Genomic DNA, 20,796 nt, shown 5'->3' with positions numbered 1-20,796 from the left:
TCCAGTCAATCCCCAGGTATAGTTTTATTTCCCCCACACCCCCACTTTCGGCCCCTTATGCTCCATCAAACCACATCATTGAAAGATTCCTGTGTGTGGTATTTTCTCACCTCTGTGCCTCTTACTGACTGAATATTCCTTCTCTCAAAACTCATGTGTTGAAGCCCTAACACTCCCTGTGTGGCCACATTTGAAGATGAGGCTTCTAAGGAAGTAATTAAGGTTAAATGAAGTCAGAAGGTAGGGCCCTGATCTGACAGGTTTAATATCCTTAAAAGAAACAATACCCAGGAGAGCTCGCTCTTTCCTTCCCCTGAGGGGACAGAGTGAGCAGGCAGTGGCTGGGTAGTGAGTTCTCACCAGAACCTGGACGTGCTGGCACCCTGATCATGAACTTCCTGCCAGAACTGTGAGAAGTGAATTGCGTTGTTTAAGCCACCCAGTCTGTGACACTGCACGGCAGTCTGAGCCGACCCTGGCTCTTCTCCAGGAGTCCTTTTTGCCATGCCATTTGGACGAAATTCCTCGAAGAAAGGTTTCCTTTTCTGTGAACTTTTCCCAGCCAATAATAACACCTTCATCTTCTAAGTTCTTAAAGGACATTTTGGTACTTTTATTCTGAAATGTTTCACTTTTTTATTCAGTAACAGTTACTCGGAATTGCAAAGTCTTTCCTACTGAGCTGAAGGTCCTTGAAGGCAGGGACCGTGGCTAGCTCACGTCCCTGTCTCCTATAACCATCTAGCACAGCCCCTTACTGTGTCAAATGGCAGACATCCTTTGTTTTGTGTCCCCTCGATGTGAACTGCTTTGTATGTTCAGCCAGAATCCTCACAATCCCCTTAAAAGGAAAGTATTATCTTTTTTTTGAAGTTGGTTTATAACATGTTTTATATCACATTAATGTGAGGGTACAAATGTTTAGGTTACATTGTTTTCGTTTCTAAGGTAATGTTCAAGTTGTAGTTGAGCCCATCACTGAGGAGTATTTTAATTAAAAAATGGTGAAACTTGGTATGATGCCTCCTCTTATAGCAGGTACACAGAATAGTCTAAATCGCAGACGGAAAGTAGAACGGCAGGTGCCCAGGCGGCAGAAGAGGGCAGTAGAGAGCTCTACTTACTGGTACAGCCTTTCAGTTTTGCAAAATCGTAGTTTTGTGGGTGTGTGGCGGTGACAAGAGTACGGATGGGAATGTGTTTAATGCCACTGACCTGTACACTGAAAAATGGTTCAGAGTTCAATTTTATATTATGTGTATTTTTGTCACAGTATAAAAATGGTAAAACTGAGGCACAGAGAAGTGACATAATCTGACTAAGATCATCAAACTAGAAAGGGATCATGCTTGGTTGTGAACTCTGCCCACTTTTCCTGTTTGGTTATATTTTGGTGGGTCTTCTTTCCCTAGTCATAAATGTCGGTGTTCCTTGGGGCTCCATCCTTAGCCCTCTTGAATGCTGGTTCAGAATTAGGAAAAGGTCCCCCCCTTTGGACAAATAATGCAGAATAACCCCGCCCCCACCTCTCCCCAGAGACAGCCTTGCAGACACCTGGACTCTTGGTGGACTCGGCTAGATGCCAGCCCCACTCCTCCCTTAGCCAAGTGCCCTTGTGTGTGGTACAACTTACATAAGTAGGGGTGTGTGTCCCAGCTCTTAACAGCCAACTGTGCACAGCTCTTCCCAAATCCTCTGTTTAGTGATACTATGTGGATAGCTTAAAATCAGCTATGGTGGCAGTATTTATGCTACAGAAATCAGCAAATGCTATTAATAAAAGCCAGAGTCCCCCCCCCACACACACACATACACACATCACAGAGCCCACTGTTAATCATAGGTAGGCGTACCTCTGTGCAGTGTACAGGAAAGCCTTATTTGGAGTCTCCACCATCTTCCATGGTGACCCTGTTTACATCAGTGACTACAGCTATTATCTCTGTAAACCAATGACAACACTGTATCTAATCTCATCCCTCTGTACAACTCTATACTCATATGTGTACCTGCCTATGAGGCAGATCAGCCCTATAGTCCACGAACACAATAAAATGTTGAAATCCTTTCACCTGCAGGAAGGATCAATTTATGGTGTTTTAATTCCCATGGTCTTCAGTATCCACCTGGGTACCATGTCTCAAAAGTTCCACCTGCTAAAGGGTTTTCAGTATCATCCTGACTGCATTCATTTCAACTGCTCCTTGTGGCCGCTCAGACTCTCTTCATCTCTCCCCTTGGTATTATGTTGCATACACTGACTATAGTCTGAGAACCATCTCCCTCCCTGCTTTCATTCCTCTTATTGTACCAAAGTTACCAGTGTAGATGCAATCAAGTCATTATTCTGCTTAACTTTTGATGGCTTCCCTTTACCTACCTGGTGAAATTCAGACTCCCTGGTTTGGCACAAAAATCCTTCCACAGTAGGGTGTCAAACTTGATTTTCAGTCTCATCTATCACCTCTCCTTACACTTTGTGAACCACTTGCTGATCTCAGATGCTCTCAGATTATTTCCACTGTCTTGTTTGCCTTCCCATCCCCTGCTCCCCTTGAATTCCCACATGACCCTTATGACCTGGATAAATCCAGTCCTCCTCCATCTCTGGTTGCCTTCACCACCTATTCAGTACTGTGAATCATATGCCCCAGAACCCAGCTCTACCAGAACTCTAGTATTAATTTCCAAATGCTTCATGCACATCGTGTTAATCCTTCTCCCCGACCCAGGTAGGCAGAGCCTCACAGAAAGGGCCCCCCTCTTAGCTTTTATCTATTGCTCACAGTATCTGACATGAGGGGCAGAGTGCAGGCTCAATAAAGATTTATCAGCCTGTTAATTTGAGACATATTAAAGAGATACATAGAAGCAATGGGCAATTGACCAAAGGCTCAGTCTTGCAGCTATAAAATTTTTATTACAGAATGAGAACTCCCCATACTCACAAGAGAATTGCTTAACATTCACCCTTATATTTTCTGAGTAGTTACAGCAACTTCTTCCCCTACCTCCTGCTTGCTTTAAGATATTAAGTTATTTTGATGGAGATGGGGTAGGGAATGGGGCAAGGTGAAAGATCCTGATCTCTGTGTCTGATTCCCTGGTTCAATGCTGCACTTGGCCCTAAGGGATTGGGGGTGAGGCATCTTTAATCCTCAAAGTTTCTGTGGCAATTTTTGTAGATTTGGTGGGTCCTCCTGGCCACAGAGAGACTCTCAATCAGCGTGGGCATGTTTTTAATAAGATTTGCAAAGGATGATTATTAGTTGTAGAGATTTCCCTACGTAATTATCATTCAAACTAATGGGTTCATACAAACTTTTGTCTGTGTGAGTACTTTTTTCCAGTGATTTCTTCATTTTCTGTCTAGTGAAATAAAAGAATATTCGTGCCTGCTTTCATTTTCAGACAAGAATAAAGGCCCAGAGAAGGCCTTGTGACCACATAAATGATTGGTCTTCAAGCCAGATCTAAACCAGGGTCACCCTCCAATAACATTGTCCTATAGACCCTTCTGTGATGACAGTAATGTCGCATAGCTGTGCTTTCCAATACAGTAGCCATTAGCTACATGTGGCTGTGAAGCACTTGAAATGTGACTAGCATGACTGAGGAAGTACCTTTTAAATATTATTTCATTGTAATTAATTTAAACTTAAAATAGCCACAATTGACTAATGGCGACTGTCAGAATGAATAGCATCATTCTGGAAGAACCAAGCCAGTTTATAGAGTTGCTATTGCAAACATAAAGAGACCTCCCAGCACATTCTTTCCATTCTTTCCACCACAGAAGAACATAACAAAAATATTTCTGTAGAGGAGAAAAATGCAGCTGTAGTCCAACTTTTAACAAAAGGCACCCACACCAGTTATTTGTTACCACCTTACATGTTTACCTTCCAGTTGTTATCACTGAAACCTCAGAATGTTATTCGTTTCCTAAACAATGCATTCACTTGTTTGTTTGGCTGCTCCCACGTTACTGTTGTCCACCAAGTCCTATGACTAGAGGCCAATGGCTTCTGACAGGCCTGGCCCTTCTGCTGACACATGGAACCAGCAAAGGAAGAGAAAGGGCCTTACTTATAAAGCATAAAAGTGGGGCATGGCTTCAAGCCCAGTTTTCTAATCTTTGTCCTCACAAGATTGCACAAATCACTTAGTTTCAAGGCTAAAACACGTGCGCCATGCACGGGGAGAGTCTCCTACTCCTGAGGGAGTGCCGTCTATCTATAAGCAGAGCTGCCAGCCAGCATATTTTCCTATGTACACATAATAATTCATACTCTAGTGGACTCTGAACACTTGGGGCCTGGGTATCAGAAGGTAGCTGGACAATGAGACTCCATTTTGGTAGTAATAAAATTCACTTTTTCTAGAGCTGTCCAAAGGAATTCATGGAACCACCAGAGCCTCAAATAGTAACAGGTTAGAAGGCAGATAACATCCCACTCAGGCTTGTGTTGGCGAAGGATTAGCTAGAGACATCTGTTTTCCTGTTTCTTCATTTCTGAGGATTTAAGGTACAAGACGAAGACTTTTCAGAAGACAATATATGTTTAAAAGAGACTGGAATGAAGGGTCAGAAAGGACTCTTGTGCCAGAAGGCCAAATATTTTGCTATAGCAATATCACTTTAATGTTATTGCCATTGTATTTTAGTCCAATTAATCTTCATGACTATACTCCGAACTCCAACTCATAGCTGAATTCAAGAAGACACTATTCTAGAAAGAAAGGAGAAACAACTCAAGAGAAATGGGAATGTCAGAGTCAACTGTCACAAATATACAAGTGCAGGTGTTTTTGACTATGACTTCTTTTCCTTTCCTTTGGGTAGACACCCAGTAGTAGAATTGCTGAATCAAATGGAATCTATTTTTAGTTCTTCAAGGAATTTTCATACTGTTTTCCATAAAGGTTGTACTAATTTACATTCCCACCAACAGTGTGTAAGTATTCCTGTTTCACTGCATCTACACTAACATCTATTGTTTGCTGACTTTTTAATAATGGTCATTCTGCCTGGAGTAAAGTGGCATCTCATTGTGATTTTAATTGCATTTCTCTAGTGATTAGTGATGTTGAACATTTTTTCATATATTTGTTCTCCATTTGCATATCTTCTTTTGAAAAATGTCTGTTCATGTCATTTGCCAATTTTTAATGAATATTTTTTGTTTTTTCCTTGCTGAGTTATTCGAGTTCCTTATAGTTTCTACATATTAGTCCTTTGTCAGATGCATAGTCTGTTAATATTTTCACAACAGCAAAGATACAGAATCAACCAGTGTCCACCAAGTGCTGAGAAGATAAAGTAAATGTGATATATATATATATACACACACACACACACGAACACACATACATAATGGAACACTACTTAGCCATGAAAAAGAATGAAATTATGTCTTTTGCACTAATTTGTATATAAGTGGAGGCCATTATCTTAAGTAAAGTAACTTAGATAATGGAATGGAAAATCAGGTCAGGCATGGTGGCTCACCCCTGTAATCCTAGCACAATGGGAGACTAAGGCAGGAAGATCACTTTGAGGTCAGGAATTTGAGACCAGCCTGATTAAGAGTGAGACCCCATCTCTACAAAAAATAGAAAAATTAGTCATGCATGGTAGCATGCACTTGGAATCCCAGCAACTCGTGAGGATCACTTAAGCTGAAGAGGCTGCAGTGAGTTCTAATGCTGCTGCTGCTGCACTCTAGCCAGGATGACAAAGCAAAACCCTGTCTCAAAAGAAAAAAGAAGAAGAAGAGGAAGAAGAGCAGGAGGAGGAGGAGGAAGAAGAAGAAGAAGAAGAAAAAAGGAATAGAAAATCAAACATCACATTTTCTTACTTATAAATAGGAGTTAAACTATCAGTACTCATGTTTATGTACAGTGGAATAATAGATATTGAAGGCTCAAAGATGGAAGGGTGGGAGAGGAGTTAAGGATGAAAAATAACTTATTGGGTACAATGTACATTATTTGGGTGATGAGTATACTAAAAGCCCAGACTTCACCACTATAAAATATGTCTACGTAAAAACACTACCCTTGTATCCCCTAAATACATTGAAATTAAAAAAAAAAAAGTTAATTTCAACAATCTCTGCTTCTGGCCTGAGGGAGTAAGAGAAATCTGATTTGCACTCAACAACTAGAGCATTAGCACCAGACCAACTATATGAAATGATGGCCTTCAGACATTGGGAATAGGCTGCCCAGGACCCAAGCTAAGCCTGGCAGTCTCTCTGAGTTGAGCCGGCAACAGAGTTTGGAGCTTAGGAAAGTCAAGGCAGCTAAAATTTGCAAATCTAAAATACCAGAGAAGATGGAGTGAGAGGGAGTGTGAAAGAAAGAGAGAGAGATGGAGGGAGGGAGAGAGAGAGAGGGACAGAGAGAGATAGAAGAGATTGGAAAGCACTCTGTAGACTTGCAGGAGGGTCCCCGTGAATCTTTGTCTAAATCCTAATCTGCATGTACACGTGAGGACACTACAAAGTATGGAGAAAGAACCAGAAACGAGTAGAAGAAACAATCCCAGGATCTCACATAAGACTGGTAATAGTTTGTGTTTAAAGTAGGCAAAGTGGAAAGACCTCATAGAACACAGAACATTGGATAGAGTCCTCAGAAGGTATTGCTTCAATAATGGAACAAAATTCACTTTAGGATTTTTTGGATGCATCTTTACAAGTCCTCAAAAGGGTCAAATTCATTCCAAGTATCTTAACTGCATCCTAGAATAAGGCCCAACACTATTTGAAGGAATACAACAAAGTCCAGTATCCAATAATATAAAAATCACTAAGTCTAGCAATCAAAATATTACCAGAGTATGCAAATAACTTGGAAAATGCAACCCATAATCAGGGAGGGAAAAATCAATAGATAAATACAAACCTATATATGGCTAAGACTATAAAATTAATATACAAGAACATTACAACTGCTATATTAATATTAATGTGAATACCACATGGACATGATAAAGAGAGAATTGGTAATCAATTCAACAATTTAGATTAAATAACAAATAACTTGAAGAACATGAATTACTAAATTCATTGATGAAGAAAGAGATAAGCTGAATAACACTGAATTTGCAAAGGGGGAAAAAACTGCCCACGAAGAAATCTCTAGGGAAGATAGATAATTTCATTCTACCAAGCTATTAAGGAAGAAATAGGCCAATTCTACAGAAATTCTTCCAGAAAACAGATGAAAAGGAAACATCCTCAACATATTGTCTGAGGTGTATATTATCCTAATAATGATACTAGACAAAGAAATTAAAATAAAATTATAGACTACTATTCCTTATGAACACACACACACAAAACTTAAACAAAATTGTACCAAATCAAATATAGAAATCTATAATAATTATAATAATAATAAATCATGACTAAGTGGGTTTTACCCCAGAAATGCAAAGTTGATTTAACATTTCAAAATCAATCAAAGCATTTCACATTAACAGGAGAAAAGGAAGGAAAAGAAAAAATTCAAATCTGTATTTTGTTTCATATAGAAATTGAACTTAAAGTGAACCATAGAACTAAAGCTATAAAACTTCCAGAAGAAAACATAGAAAAATATCTTTGTGACCTTGGGTTAGACAAATATTTCATAGATAACACACAAAAAGCACAAACCATAGAAGAAAAAAATGATAAAAAGAAATAAATCAAAATAAAAATCTTCAGCACTTCAAAAAAGCACTGTTATAAAAAACAGTCAAGCCACAAACTTGTAAACTATTTGCAGAACATTTATCTGGCAAAGAAAGTGTGTCTTGCACATATAAAGAACTCCTGAAATTTGCTAAGAAGAAAATAAAATGTTAAGATAATAATAAAGAAAATATGTGAACAAACACTTCATTAAAGAAGATACAAAGGTAGCTAATAAGTACATGAAAAATGCTTAGCACAATGGTCGCTAGGAAAATGAAAATTAAAGGTACAGAGACATATTGCTATATACTGGCATGTCTAAAACCTAAAAAAAAAAAAAAATCCTGACGATGCCAAATGCTGGAAAAGAAGCAGCTAGAAATCTCATACAAATTTTGACAGCCACTTTGAAAATAATTTGAGAGTATTTTTTAAACCAGATTATCACTAGCCACGTAACTCAGTAATTCCACTTTTAAATATTTATCCAAGAGAAATAAAAACATAATTAACAGAAAAGCTTGTATGCAAATGTTTATAACAACTTTGTTATTAACGGCTAACACCCTGGGGAAGAATCTAAGTTTATACTGAACGTGTAAATGAACTGTAGTATATTCGTACAATGGAATATTACTCAAATAACAAGAAACAAACTACTAATAAATGGACCAACACAGATGACTTCAAAAGCATTGTGAAAGAAGCCACACATAAAAGATTACATTTACATGAGAACGCCATTTATATGGTATTTTTTAAAAGACAAAATTATAGCAATAGATCAGTGATTTCCAGGAGGCAGGGGTTGTCTGAGAAGGGACCATGGCATCGGGGCAGAAGGGAACTTAATGAGATGATGGAAATGTTCTATGTCACAATTGTGATGGTGGTTACGTGACTATACCATTTACATGGTCAAAACCCATGAAAGTATGCACTTAAAACTGCTGAATTTTAATGTGTATAAACTATATGTCAAAAAGTTTATCCTCCCAAAGCAAGGTATGTAATAGAGTTTATGGTGTATTACATCTGTATCAAATAAAAAGAGAGAGTTTCAAACCTATGACTGTACAATATTTGCCAGAATGTGCATACAATGTTTCGGGAAGAATATACGTGAAACATTTAGGACAGATTACCTCAGAAAATAGACTGTAACTAAGGGGATATAGTGGGGAATAACTCTAGCTTTTGTACCTTCTGAACTTTGAACCAAGCAAATAACCTATGGAGAGAAGGAGAAATAACAGGTGGAGCCCACACCTGCTACTGGTCGAAGTGATCTGTGTCAAAATCCTGCTTCTGTATGAGAACATCTCTGTCTTTGTTACTCATGTCTCCTTTCTTCCATCTAAAAAAAAATCACAGGCCTGCCTGAGTAGGTTGACTATATACTTCAGAGAGAATATGACAGTAATAGAGCTTTAAGATACAAGACAGAGGGTTCCTGGGAGAGGGAAACTATTTTCTGTAGGATGGAACAGGAGATGAGGATGCGTGAGACTCTGACTCACCTCACTCAACTGTTGAGTGAGAAATCTAAGGTCCAGAGAGGGCAAATCATTTCCCCAAACCTACACAGTTAGTTGGTGTCAGAATCCAGATGGGGACCTAGTTCTTAAGTCCCATTTCAGAGATAATATCGACAGAGCAGTTGACCTACCACAGAGCATAGTTCAAAGTAGATACCATAAATGTGGGTTTCCTCCTTATTTCCTACCACAGTCACTGGCTTCTCACCTGGACTTGTCATCCAACCCGCTCTACCCCAAAGTCAGATGTCAGCAGATGCAGGGACAGAATGCTGAATGCTGACCAGATTCCCCAGAACGCGTCAAAGCAGCTTTCCCTCCAACAGATTGGTTTAATTTAATTCATCCATGGGCCAGATTCCATGATGGCTATGGGGTGCACAGATGAGAAAGACGTGGCTGGGAAGTGCTTTCCCCATGGAGTTTTCAATCTAGTGAGGAACTAGAAGACAAACCCTTAACTAGGTAATTGTACTATGAGGTGACAGTGCTTAGATAAAGGTAAGTGTGGAGGGAGAACCACTCAGAGTGGTCTGGAGGTTCAGAGACAGCTGCTCAGGAATATGAATCCAGAAAATCAAGGCATTGGTCAGATGAAGGACTAAGGGTAGAGGGGTGAGCATGGGCTTAGCCAGATAAATGGAGAATCTGATTTGTGGGGAGCTCAGCACTGCTGGGGCATAATGTGTGAGGCAGGTGTCATGGAGATGGGACCAGAAGGCCAGTTAAGTTGTTAGGGGCAGGGTGTCCACAGGCCTTGTGTGTAATGGTCAAGGGTGAAATGGATCGTGTTGGTCAAAGGCAAAGTTTAAAGCAGAGATGTTAAGTATTCGACTTTCAATTTTATTCCAAGAGATGGTCCTTACTCCATGAAATGGGCAAAGGCCACTTGAAAGTCCCAGAAGTAACTATTCAGTTACTTTGACCAATGTTTACAGTGCTCCCCACAACAAGCTCGTTGCCCCACAAGACACGGAGCTACAGAGATAGACAAGACCTGAGTCCTTCCTCAAGGAGCTGATAGTCTGGTCAGTTACCTTTAAATGACCCCTTACCTGCTTCTTTAACATTGTCTCCCCCCGAAGACTCTGATGGGCAGCCACATCCTGGCCTGGGTTGCCACTGCTCACTTTCTCCCAATCACTGCTGTGTGAACCCTCAAGTCCTTTCACTCCAGCATCCCTTCACAGGTCAACAAATCAAATGAAGCACTCAGGGCTCGGTGCCCATAGCTCAGTGGTTAGGGCACCAGCCACATACACCGGGGCTGGCAGGTTCCAACCCGGCCTGGGCCTGCAACAATAACAACTACAACAAAAAATAGCGGGGCATCGTGGTGGGCACCTGTAGTCCCAGCTACTTGGGAGGCTGAGGCAAGAGAATTGTTTAAGCCCAAGAATTTGAGGTTGCTATGGGCTGTGATGCCATGGCACTCTTCTGAGGGCAACAAAGTGAAACTCTTATCTCAAAAAAAATGAAGCACCCAGGTTACTGGCTTTCTGCCCAACTTCAAGGCGATGCCAGGAACATGCCAGGCATTCTCACGAAGGTCTGAGAACTACAGACATGAAGGTACAAACAGTCAAATGAATTCTCACAAAACCCCTTGCACTGGGGAAAAATATGGAACCAGAAGTGGCTGCCCACGTCCAGAGGGTCCCATGCTTCGATCCAACTCATTCTCCCTTTAGGGGATGTATTGGGCTGAACAGTGCCGCCCCCCCCCCCCAAAAAAAGTTACATCCACCTGGAATGTGACCTGATTTGGAAAAAGGTCCCAATGGATATAATTAAGGCCCTTGAGATGAAATCAGTCTGGATTACAGTGAGCCCTAAATTCAATGACGAGTCTTTATAAGGGAAGAGAAAGGGAGACAGATTCAAAGACACGTGGGGAGGGCTGTGTGATGAAGGGGGCAGAGATTAGAGTGAGGCAGCCACAAGCCAGAAATCGCTAGGAGGCCTGAGAAGCTGGCAAAGACAGGAAAGAATTCTCCCCTGGACCCTTTGGAGGCAGCATGGCCCTGTCAATACCTTAACTTTCAACTCTGGCCTCTAGAACTGTGAGAGAATTAATTTCTGTTATTTTAAACCTCTGAGTTTCGGGTAATTTATGACAACAGCCTTACGAAACTCACATGGGGGTAGGAGTATCACTCTGACTGCTGCTGCAGGCCCTGGCACAAGACTCCCTCCTCCCCCACTGCCCTGGAGATCCTGTGCAGTAGTTTAATCCCTCTTTCATTCAACTATCATTTAAAAAGTGTGCCATGGACCAGGTGTGCGAGAATGCATGAAAGTCATTTCCTCTGAGAACTCAAAGCTAGAGCTACATAAGACATAACCAAGTAATTATAACATTAAATGAGTAGAATTGTATCCACCCCCACCTCTATCCAAGTTTGTAGGCTGAGGTCCTAACCCTCAGTACCTCACAATGTGACTATATTTGAAGATAGGGTCTTTAAAGAGTTAATTAAGTTAAAAGGAGGGGTCATTAGAGTGGACCCTCATCGAAAATGTCTGATGTCCTCCTAAGAAGAGATTATTAAGACACAGGCACGCACAGGGGAAGACCACGTGAAGACAGAGAGAGAAGACGCCCATCTACGGGCCGAGGGAGAGCCTTGAGAGGAAGCCAGCCGCGGACAGCTGGATCTATACTTACAGCTTCCAAAACTGTGAGAAAGTAGCTTTCTGTTGTTTGCAGTACTTTGCCGTGGCAGCTCTAGCAAACTAATATATTAACTGAGGTAAGAGAATGAAGGAGCCCAGAGGAGACCCAGCCCAGCCCTGCCCAGAGGGACCAGGAAAAGCTTCTTAAATGGGTGACTTTTGGGGCTGCGTCTGAAACGACAGTCTATCATCCCAATAAGGGAGAGCTTTGAAAGGGGGCAACTTGAACAAAGGCCCAGAGTCATGAAATGACATGAAGTGCGTAGAAAAGTGTGCGCAAATCAACATTTTTTGGGAGCAAAGGTGAGTGAGGAGTAGCAAGTGATGAGGTCTTGGCTAAAAGCCTGACGGATCCTGAGGGCCTTACCACGCTTTCTCTTGACCCTGGGGTGATGGGAGTCACTGCACAGCCAGAAGCAGGAGAGTGGCACGGTGCTCAATGACATGCTCTGAAGAAGCACACGTGGAGCCTTCTGGTGGCTGGTGGAAGCTTCTCAGGTGAGAGGTGAGTCTAGCAGAATGAGTGACCAGCTGAGTGGCTGTGGTCAAGACGGCAGTGGCCAGTGGCAGCCAGATGGAGAGTAGAGAACACATTAGGAGGTAAAATTTGTTGGATAGTGGGAAGTAACGAAAAAACAGAAATACAAGTTGCTCAAAAGTTTTAGTTTCTATAACTGGTGATATGACCCACCCAGCTGGTAGGATTAGTTACGGATATATTAGCATTGATTTTCCAGTCTCCTGGAAAAAATGGATCTTTGGAAATAATATGGATCTTAGTTTGACCACATATTTATTTCAGAGTATTTCAGTGCTGACATAATCCCCACATAATGATTTGGGTACTGATCTTCTATTACTCTTCTGTGAGGGCTTCTTCCCATGGTTTCTCAGGATGCTGAGAGGCAAGCCGATGACCCCACAGGAGTGAAAGAGAGTTGGGGTCACTCCACAGCATATTCCACCCCCTCCCCGGTGGGCATATGAGGCAGGGGTCCCAGGCAGGGAAAGTGGGATGCATCACAGCAATAGTCAACATTTCTGAGAGTTCATGGTCCCTCCTGCTATAGGGTTTTAAATGTTCCTGGACCTCCTAAAGCATATTCAGGGACATCCAACACCCAAGAATAGAAGTGCCTACATAAAGGAAAGTGTCCTGGGTAGAGAGCCCAAAGTCCTAGCCTGACAGTAACTTAAAGGCAGCTTTTGGCAAGTTGCTTGGCTCCTTTGGTTTCCAATGTTCTTATCATAGTGCTAGGATTGTATGACCTCTTTGATGGCTGGCATTCATTCTCAAAGCAAATCAACTCATATGGGCATCTAGAAAGTGATTTATGGGCCTTGACTGTGTTCCCAGCATCTTAATTAGGAAAAAATTCACAATAAGAATAGAAATCTGTGTTTAAACCTATTCATTGTTTCACTTTTATATGCTTCATTGGTTCTATAGAAGGGCAATCAATTGGGCACACAAGACAGGCTCGGACTTGTATCTTCTCAACAAAGACATATTTTGATATGTCTTTAATAGTGACATAGCAGACTGTTCTTAGAGGATCATGGCACAGGAAGACCCCTGTAAAGTTCTACTTCCAGGCATCTGAACTTTTGAGCAGGCAAGCTAGGCTATCCCAGACTCACACAAACACATTTTTTACTGGACACTACACATAAATAGAATCCATATATCTCCCCTTGTCCCTGCAGAGTATGAAGTGACTCTGCACACACATTTAGATAATGTGTAAATCAGCATCACACTGGCTAGTTTCATACAGAAAGTTGTGTAGATGAATCTGAGGATCTAAATATTTGGACATATCCAGATGGTCAACTGAAGAAACCCACAGTCTTAATGACACACCCTGTTTTTACACCTCAGTGTTTGAACTAACCCTAGAAATGAAACATGATGTTTGTTTGGTCTTGTTCGGCACCATAGGTGGAAATGCTTTTTAATTTGTTTATCTGTCATCCTAAACATTGTTTTGCTCATGACAGCCTCCTCAAAAACATTCTATTACTCTTGTTCCCTTCAGAAGAAGATCCAACCCCCTTATCTGGCTGGCAAGGCAGCACTCCTGGGTCTTCAGCCTCACTCTCTGCTCTGCACCGGCATCGACCTTCTGTTAATCCGGCCAAATGGGTCTAGTAATCCCTGTGTGTGTGTTTGCTGTGCCTTTGCTTATGCTAAATCTGCTGCCTGAAAGATCCTTTGAGCCACATCTTAACATCCAAATCCAGCTTCATTTCCTCAGTGGGATTTTATAGTATCTCAGCTGCAATGAGAAATCTTAGTTTGCCTCTAAGGCAAATTAACTAAATGAGCTGTTTATAAAAACTTCCAGTAAGAATTTAGGAGGTGATGGGATTTGTTCTCATCAGATCTTGGCCAAGGGCCCACAGACAATAGTGGAAAAAGAAGGAAAGGAAATATTTGTCTTTAATTGCACATCCTTATCAATGCAAAACAAACATTTACCCACAATATATGTACATTTATTCAGTTAAATTATATTAATTTACTACTGTAAGAATGTACTATATATGGGCGGCACCTGTGGCTCAGTGAGTAGGCCGCTGGCCTCATATACCAAGGGCGGTGGGTTCGAAACCAGCCCTGGCCAAACTGCAACAAAACATAGCTGGGCATTGTGGCAGGTGCCTATAGTCTCAGCTACTCAGGAGGTTGAGCATGAGAACCACCTAAGGCCAAGAGCTGGAGGTTGCTGTGAGCTGTGATGCTACAGCACTCTACTGAGGGTGACAAAATGAAACTGTCTCTAAAAAAAAAAAAAAAGAATGTACTATATTCATTATAAAATATATAATATATTAATATTTGAAAGGATTAGGTAAAATTAAATACCAATGTTGCCTATCATATTTTATTCTAATTCTAATAGCTAACACCACAAGGATTACAAATGAGCACCCCATTAATACCATGACTATTATAACCACATCAGGCTCCCATACTATGGCAATACTAACAATTACTGATAATTTTGTGACACATTCTACTATGCTGAGCCAGATTATAGTCAGTCGATCCTTTACAGTAATGATCCTGGGCTACAAATCTAAGAAATAGTAACCAGGGTTGTTACGGTGCCTGACTTCAGGGGGCACCATTTATATTAAATATTTTCTGTGATTAGAGCCCCCTAAATTGTTCAGTGCACAACCTGTGCATCCTTGCACGAGGACCCTGTGCATGTCCTAATCAGACCATGATGATTAGGCTCTGCAGACATTGTCCAAAGGACAGGCTTCACATAAACTGAGCATGAGCAGGAGAGGAGTGTTGGTCTCACACGGATTCTTCAACCACACCCAAATCTAGACAGCAAATTAGCACTGAGCAGCCTCTTAGTGCTAACAGGTGGTACCATATGAGTACACTAGGAATCAAAGACTGAAGAGCTGGCAGGGCCTGCATTTCAAAGATAAGAAACTCGATTCCAAGTATGTTTCATACAAGTTATTGACAAATTCATGTTGGAATTTCCTGAGAGGGGCACTTTCCACAACGTAACACTGCTTATGTCAGAATAAGCTATTAGGATATGTGTTGAATGTTTACTAACTACAAAGCACTGTGCTTAATAAATGTACTTATTTCATGAATCGTTCAAACTCATTGTAATAAATAATAATTTAGGTTGGGTGTGGTGGCTCACGCCTATAATTCTAGCACTGTAGGAGGCTGAAAGGGGAGGATCCCTTGAGCTCAAGAGTTAGAGATAAGCCCAAATAAGAGTGAGGCACAGTCTCTACTAAAAACATGAAAATTAGCCAGGCATGGTGGCATGTGCCTGTAATCCCAGCTACTTGGGAGGCTGAGGCAAGAGGATCACTTGGGCCCAAGAGTTTAAGGTTGCTGTGAGCTATGATGCCACAACATTCTACTCGGGGCAACAGAGTGATACTCTGTCTCAAAAACTAATAATAATAATTTAGATTCCTATCTATGGATACTTACTGTATATCAGATATTATGCTAAAAATTTTAGATGCCTTACCTTATTTAATCTTCCTAACAACCCCATGAGGAAGGCATAATTCTAACATCAATTTTACCAATGGGGAAGCTGAGGCTGAGAAAACCAATGCTGTTCTGTCTCCTTCCTTCCCTCCCTCTCTCCCTTCTCCCATCTGTCTCTCCCCTATCCCCACACACACAGCAACAGATACAATCATTGGTTTTCTCAATCACACATTTCTTGAGAAGGGGTCCATAGCTGAAATGGGCATAACCTCTCCATTCACTCAGTAGCTCTGACTACATTCTCCAGAGTTAACCATGGCCCTTTTGTGCTTTCCAGCCACGTCAAATTCATCAGGAAAACCTTTGGGCTTTCTTTTCAAAGTGATGCCAGTCCTACCTGGCCCCACCCACACTGCTGTCACTGCAACGCACCTTCATGTCATGCCTGAAGTTTGTCAGTTGCCTCCAAATTATTCTCCCTGTTACCGCTTCTACCCTTCCCCAATGCAGCCTGCTGTCAAAAAGGCAGCCAGAATGTTCCTTGCTAAATGGCCCAGTGACTCTCCACATCACTCAGATAAAAGTGACAGTTCCTCCAATGGCCCACAAGGGCCGCTGTCATCTGCAGCCTCCCAGCCTCACCTTCTACTCCCTCCCTACTCACATCACTCTCTGTTCCCCAAATCCGTCCAAAAGCTGCAGACTGTTACCTTGCATAGCAAGGGGACTTGCAGATGTAATTAAACTAAGGATCTTCGAATGGGAGGATTATCCTGAATTATTCTGGAGGGTCCACTTTAATCACAGAGATCCTCACAGGAGGGACGCAGGAGTCCTGCGACGGGGGTTGTGCGTCTGGAATGAGGTCAGCTTCTAGAAGCTACAAAGGGGGAAGAAACAGATTCTCCCCTAGAGCTTCCAGGAGGAAGACAGCCCTGCTGCCATCTTAATTTTAGCTCCGTAAGACTCATTTCAGGCTTCTGACCTCCAGCGCTGTAAGAGAATATTTGTATTTTTTAAACCACCAAGTTTTTTGTAATTGATAAAACCGCTAAAAGAAATGAATACACCTCTGTCGGGTTTTGTGTTCTCTATAGCATCCCCATCACTGGCCGTATTTTGTGTTTACTTATCTGTCTGTCGGTCGTTACTCCCACTACAATGCAAAGTAGAGAAAACCAAGACTGATTTCCTCACTGCTGCAAACCCAGTGCCTGGCACAGTATCTGTTGAATGAACAAATGAAATGATATGTTTGAATTGATTCATTGGTATTTCTGTTTGGTTCAACACCCGTGATGGACTAATTTCTAGTGAGATAAGCACTTTGCCAAATTTAGAAACGGTGTCTTGATGGGGCGACAATGATGATGATGAGGAATAGGCTGCTGCTGACGACACACGAAGTACCTTTATGTAATGATGATGACAATAATGACGATGATGATGGTGACCCACCTTTATTACATGAAGTTGCATGGGTACTTCTGTCCTGAGAAAAAATACAGCTAGTTCTCACTTATAAAAAGTGTTTTTGCACGTTGTGACACAGCAGGTATGTGGATACGGGGGCTGGAAATTTGCTTGAACACACCTGCGGGAGCATCACCCCTGCCCCGGAGCCCCTCCTAAATCCCTCCCACACACCCTGTCCTGAACGTCTACAGCGCCCCACTCTCTATGTCGTCCCTTATTAAGTTGTATTATAATTTGTCAATCCAAGTCTGTCTCTAGTACCAAACTCTTGGTTTCTTGAGAGTAAAGGCCCTACTGTATGCAGCTCTTACCCCCCAAAAATGCTCAGCACAGGACCAGGTAAGGTCTGTGGGGAACATCAACATGAAGCAGGCACTGAACTACGTGCTTTTTAAAAGGACCTTATAGCAAAACAAGAGAGACACAATTTACACACAAAACAATTAGAGAAAAACACGAAGTGGAAGATAATAAAGTATTAAATTCATAAAATGTACTTCCCTGGAAGTGTTACTGGGAACCAGGAAGAAGAGAAATGAGTGTGGACTGGGGTTTTGGTAGGTTCATAGAGTAGCCATTTTTATTGGCAAGAAGAAAAGTATTACTAATATATTGCCTTCATTCACATTTTAAAAATTCATGTAGGCTCAGCACCTATAGCTCAGTGGTTAGGGCACCAGTCCAGCCACATACACCAAAGCTGGTGGGTTCAAGACCAGACGGGGCCTCCCAAACAACAATGACAACTGCAACCAAAAATAGCCAGGCATTATGGCGGGCGCCTGTAGTCCCAGCTTCTTGGGAGGCTGAGGCAAGAGAATCGCTTGAGCCCAAGAGCTTGAGGTTTCTGTGAGCTGTGACACCACGGCACTCTACTAAGGGTGACATAGTGAGACTCCATCTCAAAAAAATTAAATAAATAAAAATAAATAAATAATTCATGTAAATGTGAATATTGTGTAGGATGTTGGGAAAGAGGGTCTGACACCTTTATTCATAAAGACGATTTATCTCTGAAATGCAGTTTTCATTTTGATAATGTTCATAACCCTAATCTTTATTACATTAGCAGTCTAAAACAAAGATCAGCAAAGTGCTATTTAAGTATTACAGGCATTAAACATTAACACCGGCTGTTAGTGTTTTACTATGACTAAAATCATTTTACCTCATCAGAATTTCAGTTATATTGTGCCAAAAGGGCAAGCTCAGTGACAGAGGTAACGTTTACCGACCATGTGTCTGCCAGTCCTGTGACCTTAGAAATACAAGAAGGAAACTGCAACACCTGACTGTAGATCTGACTTTCTCTCACAAGCTTTTGTTTCATTTTCAAAAATCACATCAACAAAAGGAGTTTAACCAGACAGAAAAATGTACTTCATGTCTGTCCCAAAGGTAAGGATTTGAGTGGCAATTTTTGCTTACTCACGTGAACTCTTAAGAAGTGCTTTGCCTGTGGTGTGCAAAAGTCGATGCACTTTAAATGCACTTTCCAATTTTTGTAATTTTTAAGAAATCCTGGGTGCACTCTGAAATGGCCAATTTAATCAGTCCTACTCTTGAGTATCTATTGAGGTCCAAGGACCACCACGCCATGCATCTTTCCCCAGTCGCTCATAGCAAAGTAAAGCACCAATTACACCCCCTGCATGCGCAGGGTATGCATGTCAGTGGCAGCCCTTACCTTCACAAAGAGGCTGATCTCAGGGTTCATGGGAGCTGCTTCCTTTTCTTCCCAACCATCAGCATCAGAATAGCAGGGGAAGGAGTCTTGGCTGGCAACGAGGGCCTTGCTGTGCTGGACGGTAAATCTTGAAGGAGAAGGTAGGTCTTCCCCCATCATGCTTCTGTTCTCCTGAGGCTCTTCTGGGTCGAGCTCCTGGTCCTGAGACGGTGAATGAAGCTCTGCCATTGGGATGCCCCTGTCCTCCTGGGGCTCACCCAGCTGAGCATCGTGGGCCTGACAGCAGATCTCATCAGGCAGGACATAGCCTCCTTCTGGTTGGGAAGAGGTCCGGCTGCTCTCGTCAGCCCCAGTGGTATAGACTGACACAGAATCATACACATGGGTTTCCAGCCTGGTGGCACATAGATTGTTTTCTGGCCTTGAGTCTTCGTGGACATCCTCGTAATGGGGAACTTCTTTTTCTTCTGGCTGGTCGGGAACCTCATAGAGCCTCTGTTTTTGGATTGTGTCATAGATGGTACTATAGTTTTCATCATCCATGTTTACTGATCTGATAAATATGTTTGCAGGCAAACCTGAGCCTATCTGAAATGAGGAAAGGGATAGAGGATGCTGCACTGCCCTGCAGAGGAATCAACAGGCTTTTGAAAGGCAGCTACTAACGACAGATAGCAATGACAGGTCTTGACAATCATTCACCGGATGTTTTAATAAGCAAACCACAAGTCCATTGGGCAGAAGATAAAGCTTACACACTCTGTTAACTCCTTCACTTCTGAAGACATTTTCTATAGACTCTGGGGATTTCCTCATTGCCAGTCACTGCAAGATTCTTGGGATAAACCAAAGTTGTATTGAATTATCATCCCAGTATACACTGACATTCTGGATATTTAACCATTTGTGACTAATAGAGCCCCCTCCTTGGACTGCAGTGCCGACAACATTGAAGAAGCTCCTGCAATTCAGTGGAGAACTACAATGGTAACTCATCTATTGACAGACAAATTTGTTCCATCAAACAATTCTTTGTGTATTGATACCCTATGATAAATGAATTATACATGCCCCAGTTGGGTAATGAATTACATTCACATTTCTTATCTGGAGCCACCACTAGGTGATTAAATAGCAGAAGGAAAAGAAGATTAAATAACGCTCTGGCCAATGGGCACATCAGGACAGAGCACTCAAAATAAGGGACTCAAAAATTCATGGCTTTCATTTTTATTTCTCCCTCTCTTAATTCTGTCATCATCCCAGTCAACAAATACCCACCAAGATCATGTGATGTGCAGTACACTGAACACAGCACTGAACAAAAGAGTTAGAAGAGAGTCTCTGTCCCCATGGGACTTTTAAATATAGTTGGGGGGCCAGGAAGAGAAATGAAAATGCTCACACAGAAAATAAAACTACTTAAGGTTTTACTAGAGCAACTGGCCCAGGTCTGGAATAGGCGGTAAAGAACTGTATGCTCAAGGCTGCCTAGGTGATGTCGCCTACAGATGCTGAAACAAATATGTGCTCCTTATTTTTTAATCTGGTACCCCAAGCTGCTAATTACTACTTCTCTTCACCACACCATGCATTATCTTTTTCTATGAAGTGACAATTCTGGTCATACAGGGACTTTAATGTCTGGAAATCACGTGAAAACTGAGAAGAAATGCACTGCACTCGGCAGGTCTCAAAGCATTTGACAGGCATCTGATTAGCAGAACTCTGTTGTTCTCT

General features: G+C 41.8%; 1 protein-coding gene across 1 annotated transcript in view; it reads right to left on the bottom strand.

Moving 5' to 3' along the window:
• Positions 1 to 19,699, bottom strand: part of CLIC5 (chloride intracellular channel 5) — a 170,996-nt gene extending 151,297 nt beyond the window's left edge. The window contains exon 1 of the mRNA XM_053603196.1: positions 19,057 to 19,699. Coding sequence (XP_053459171.1) covers positions 19,057 to 19,599 — 543 coding nt within the window. The 5' untranslated portion in view covers positions 19,600 to 19,699. The remainder of the gene's footprint in view (positions 1 to 19,056) is intronic.
• Positions 19,700 to 20,796: the final 1,097 nt, after the last annotated feature.

Source organism: Nycticebus coucang, chromosome 9, assembly GCF_027406575.1.
Source record: "Nycticebus coucang isolate mNycCou1 chromosome 9, mNycCou1.pri, whole genome shotgun sequence".
Lineage (NCBI taxonomy): Eukaryota > Metazoa > Chordata > Mammalia > Primates > Lorisidae > Nycticebus > Nycticebus coucang.
This window is presented reverse-complemented; position numbering and strand designations above follow the sequence as displayed.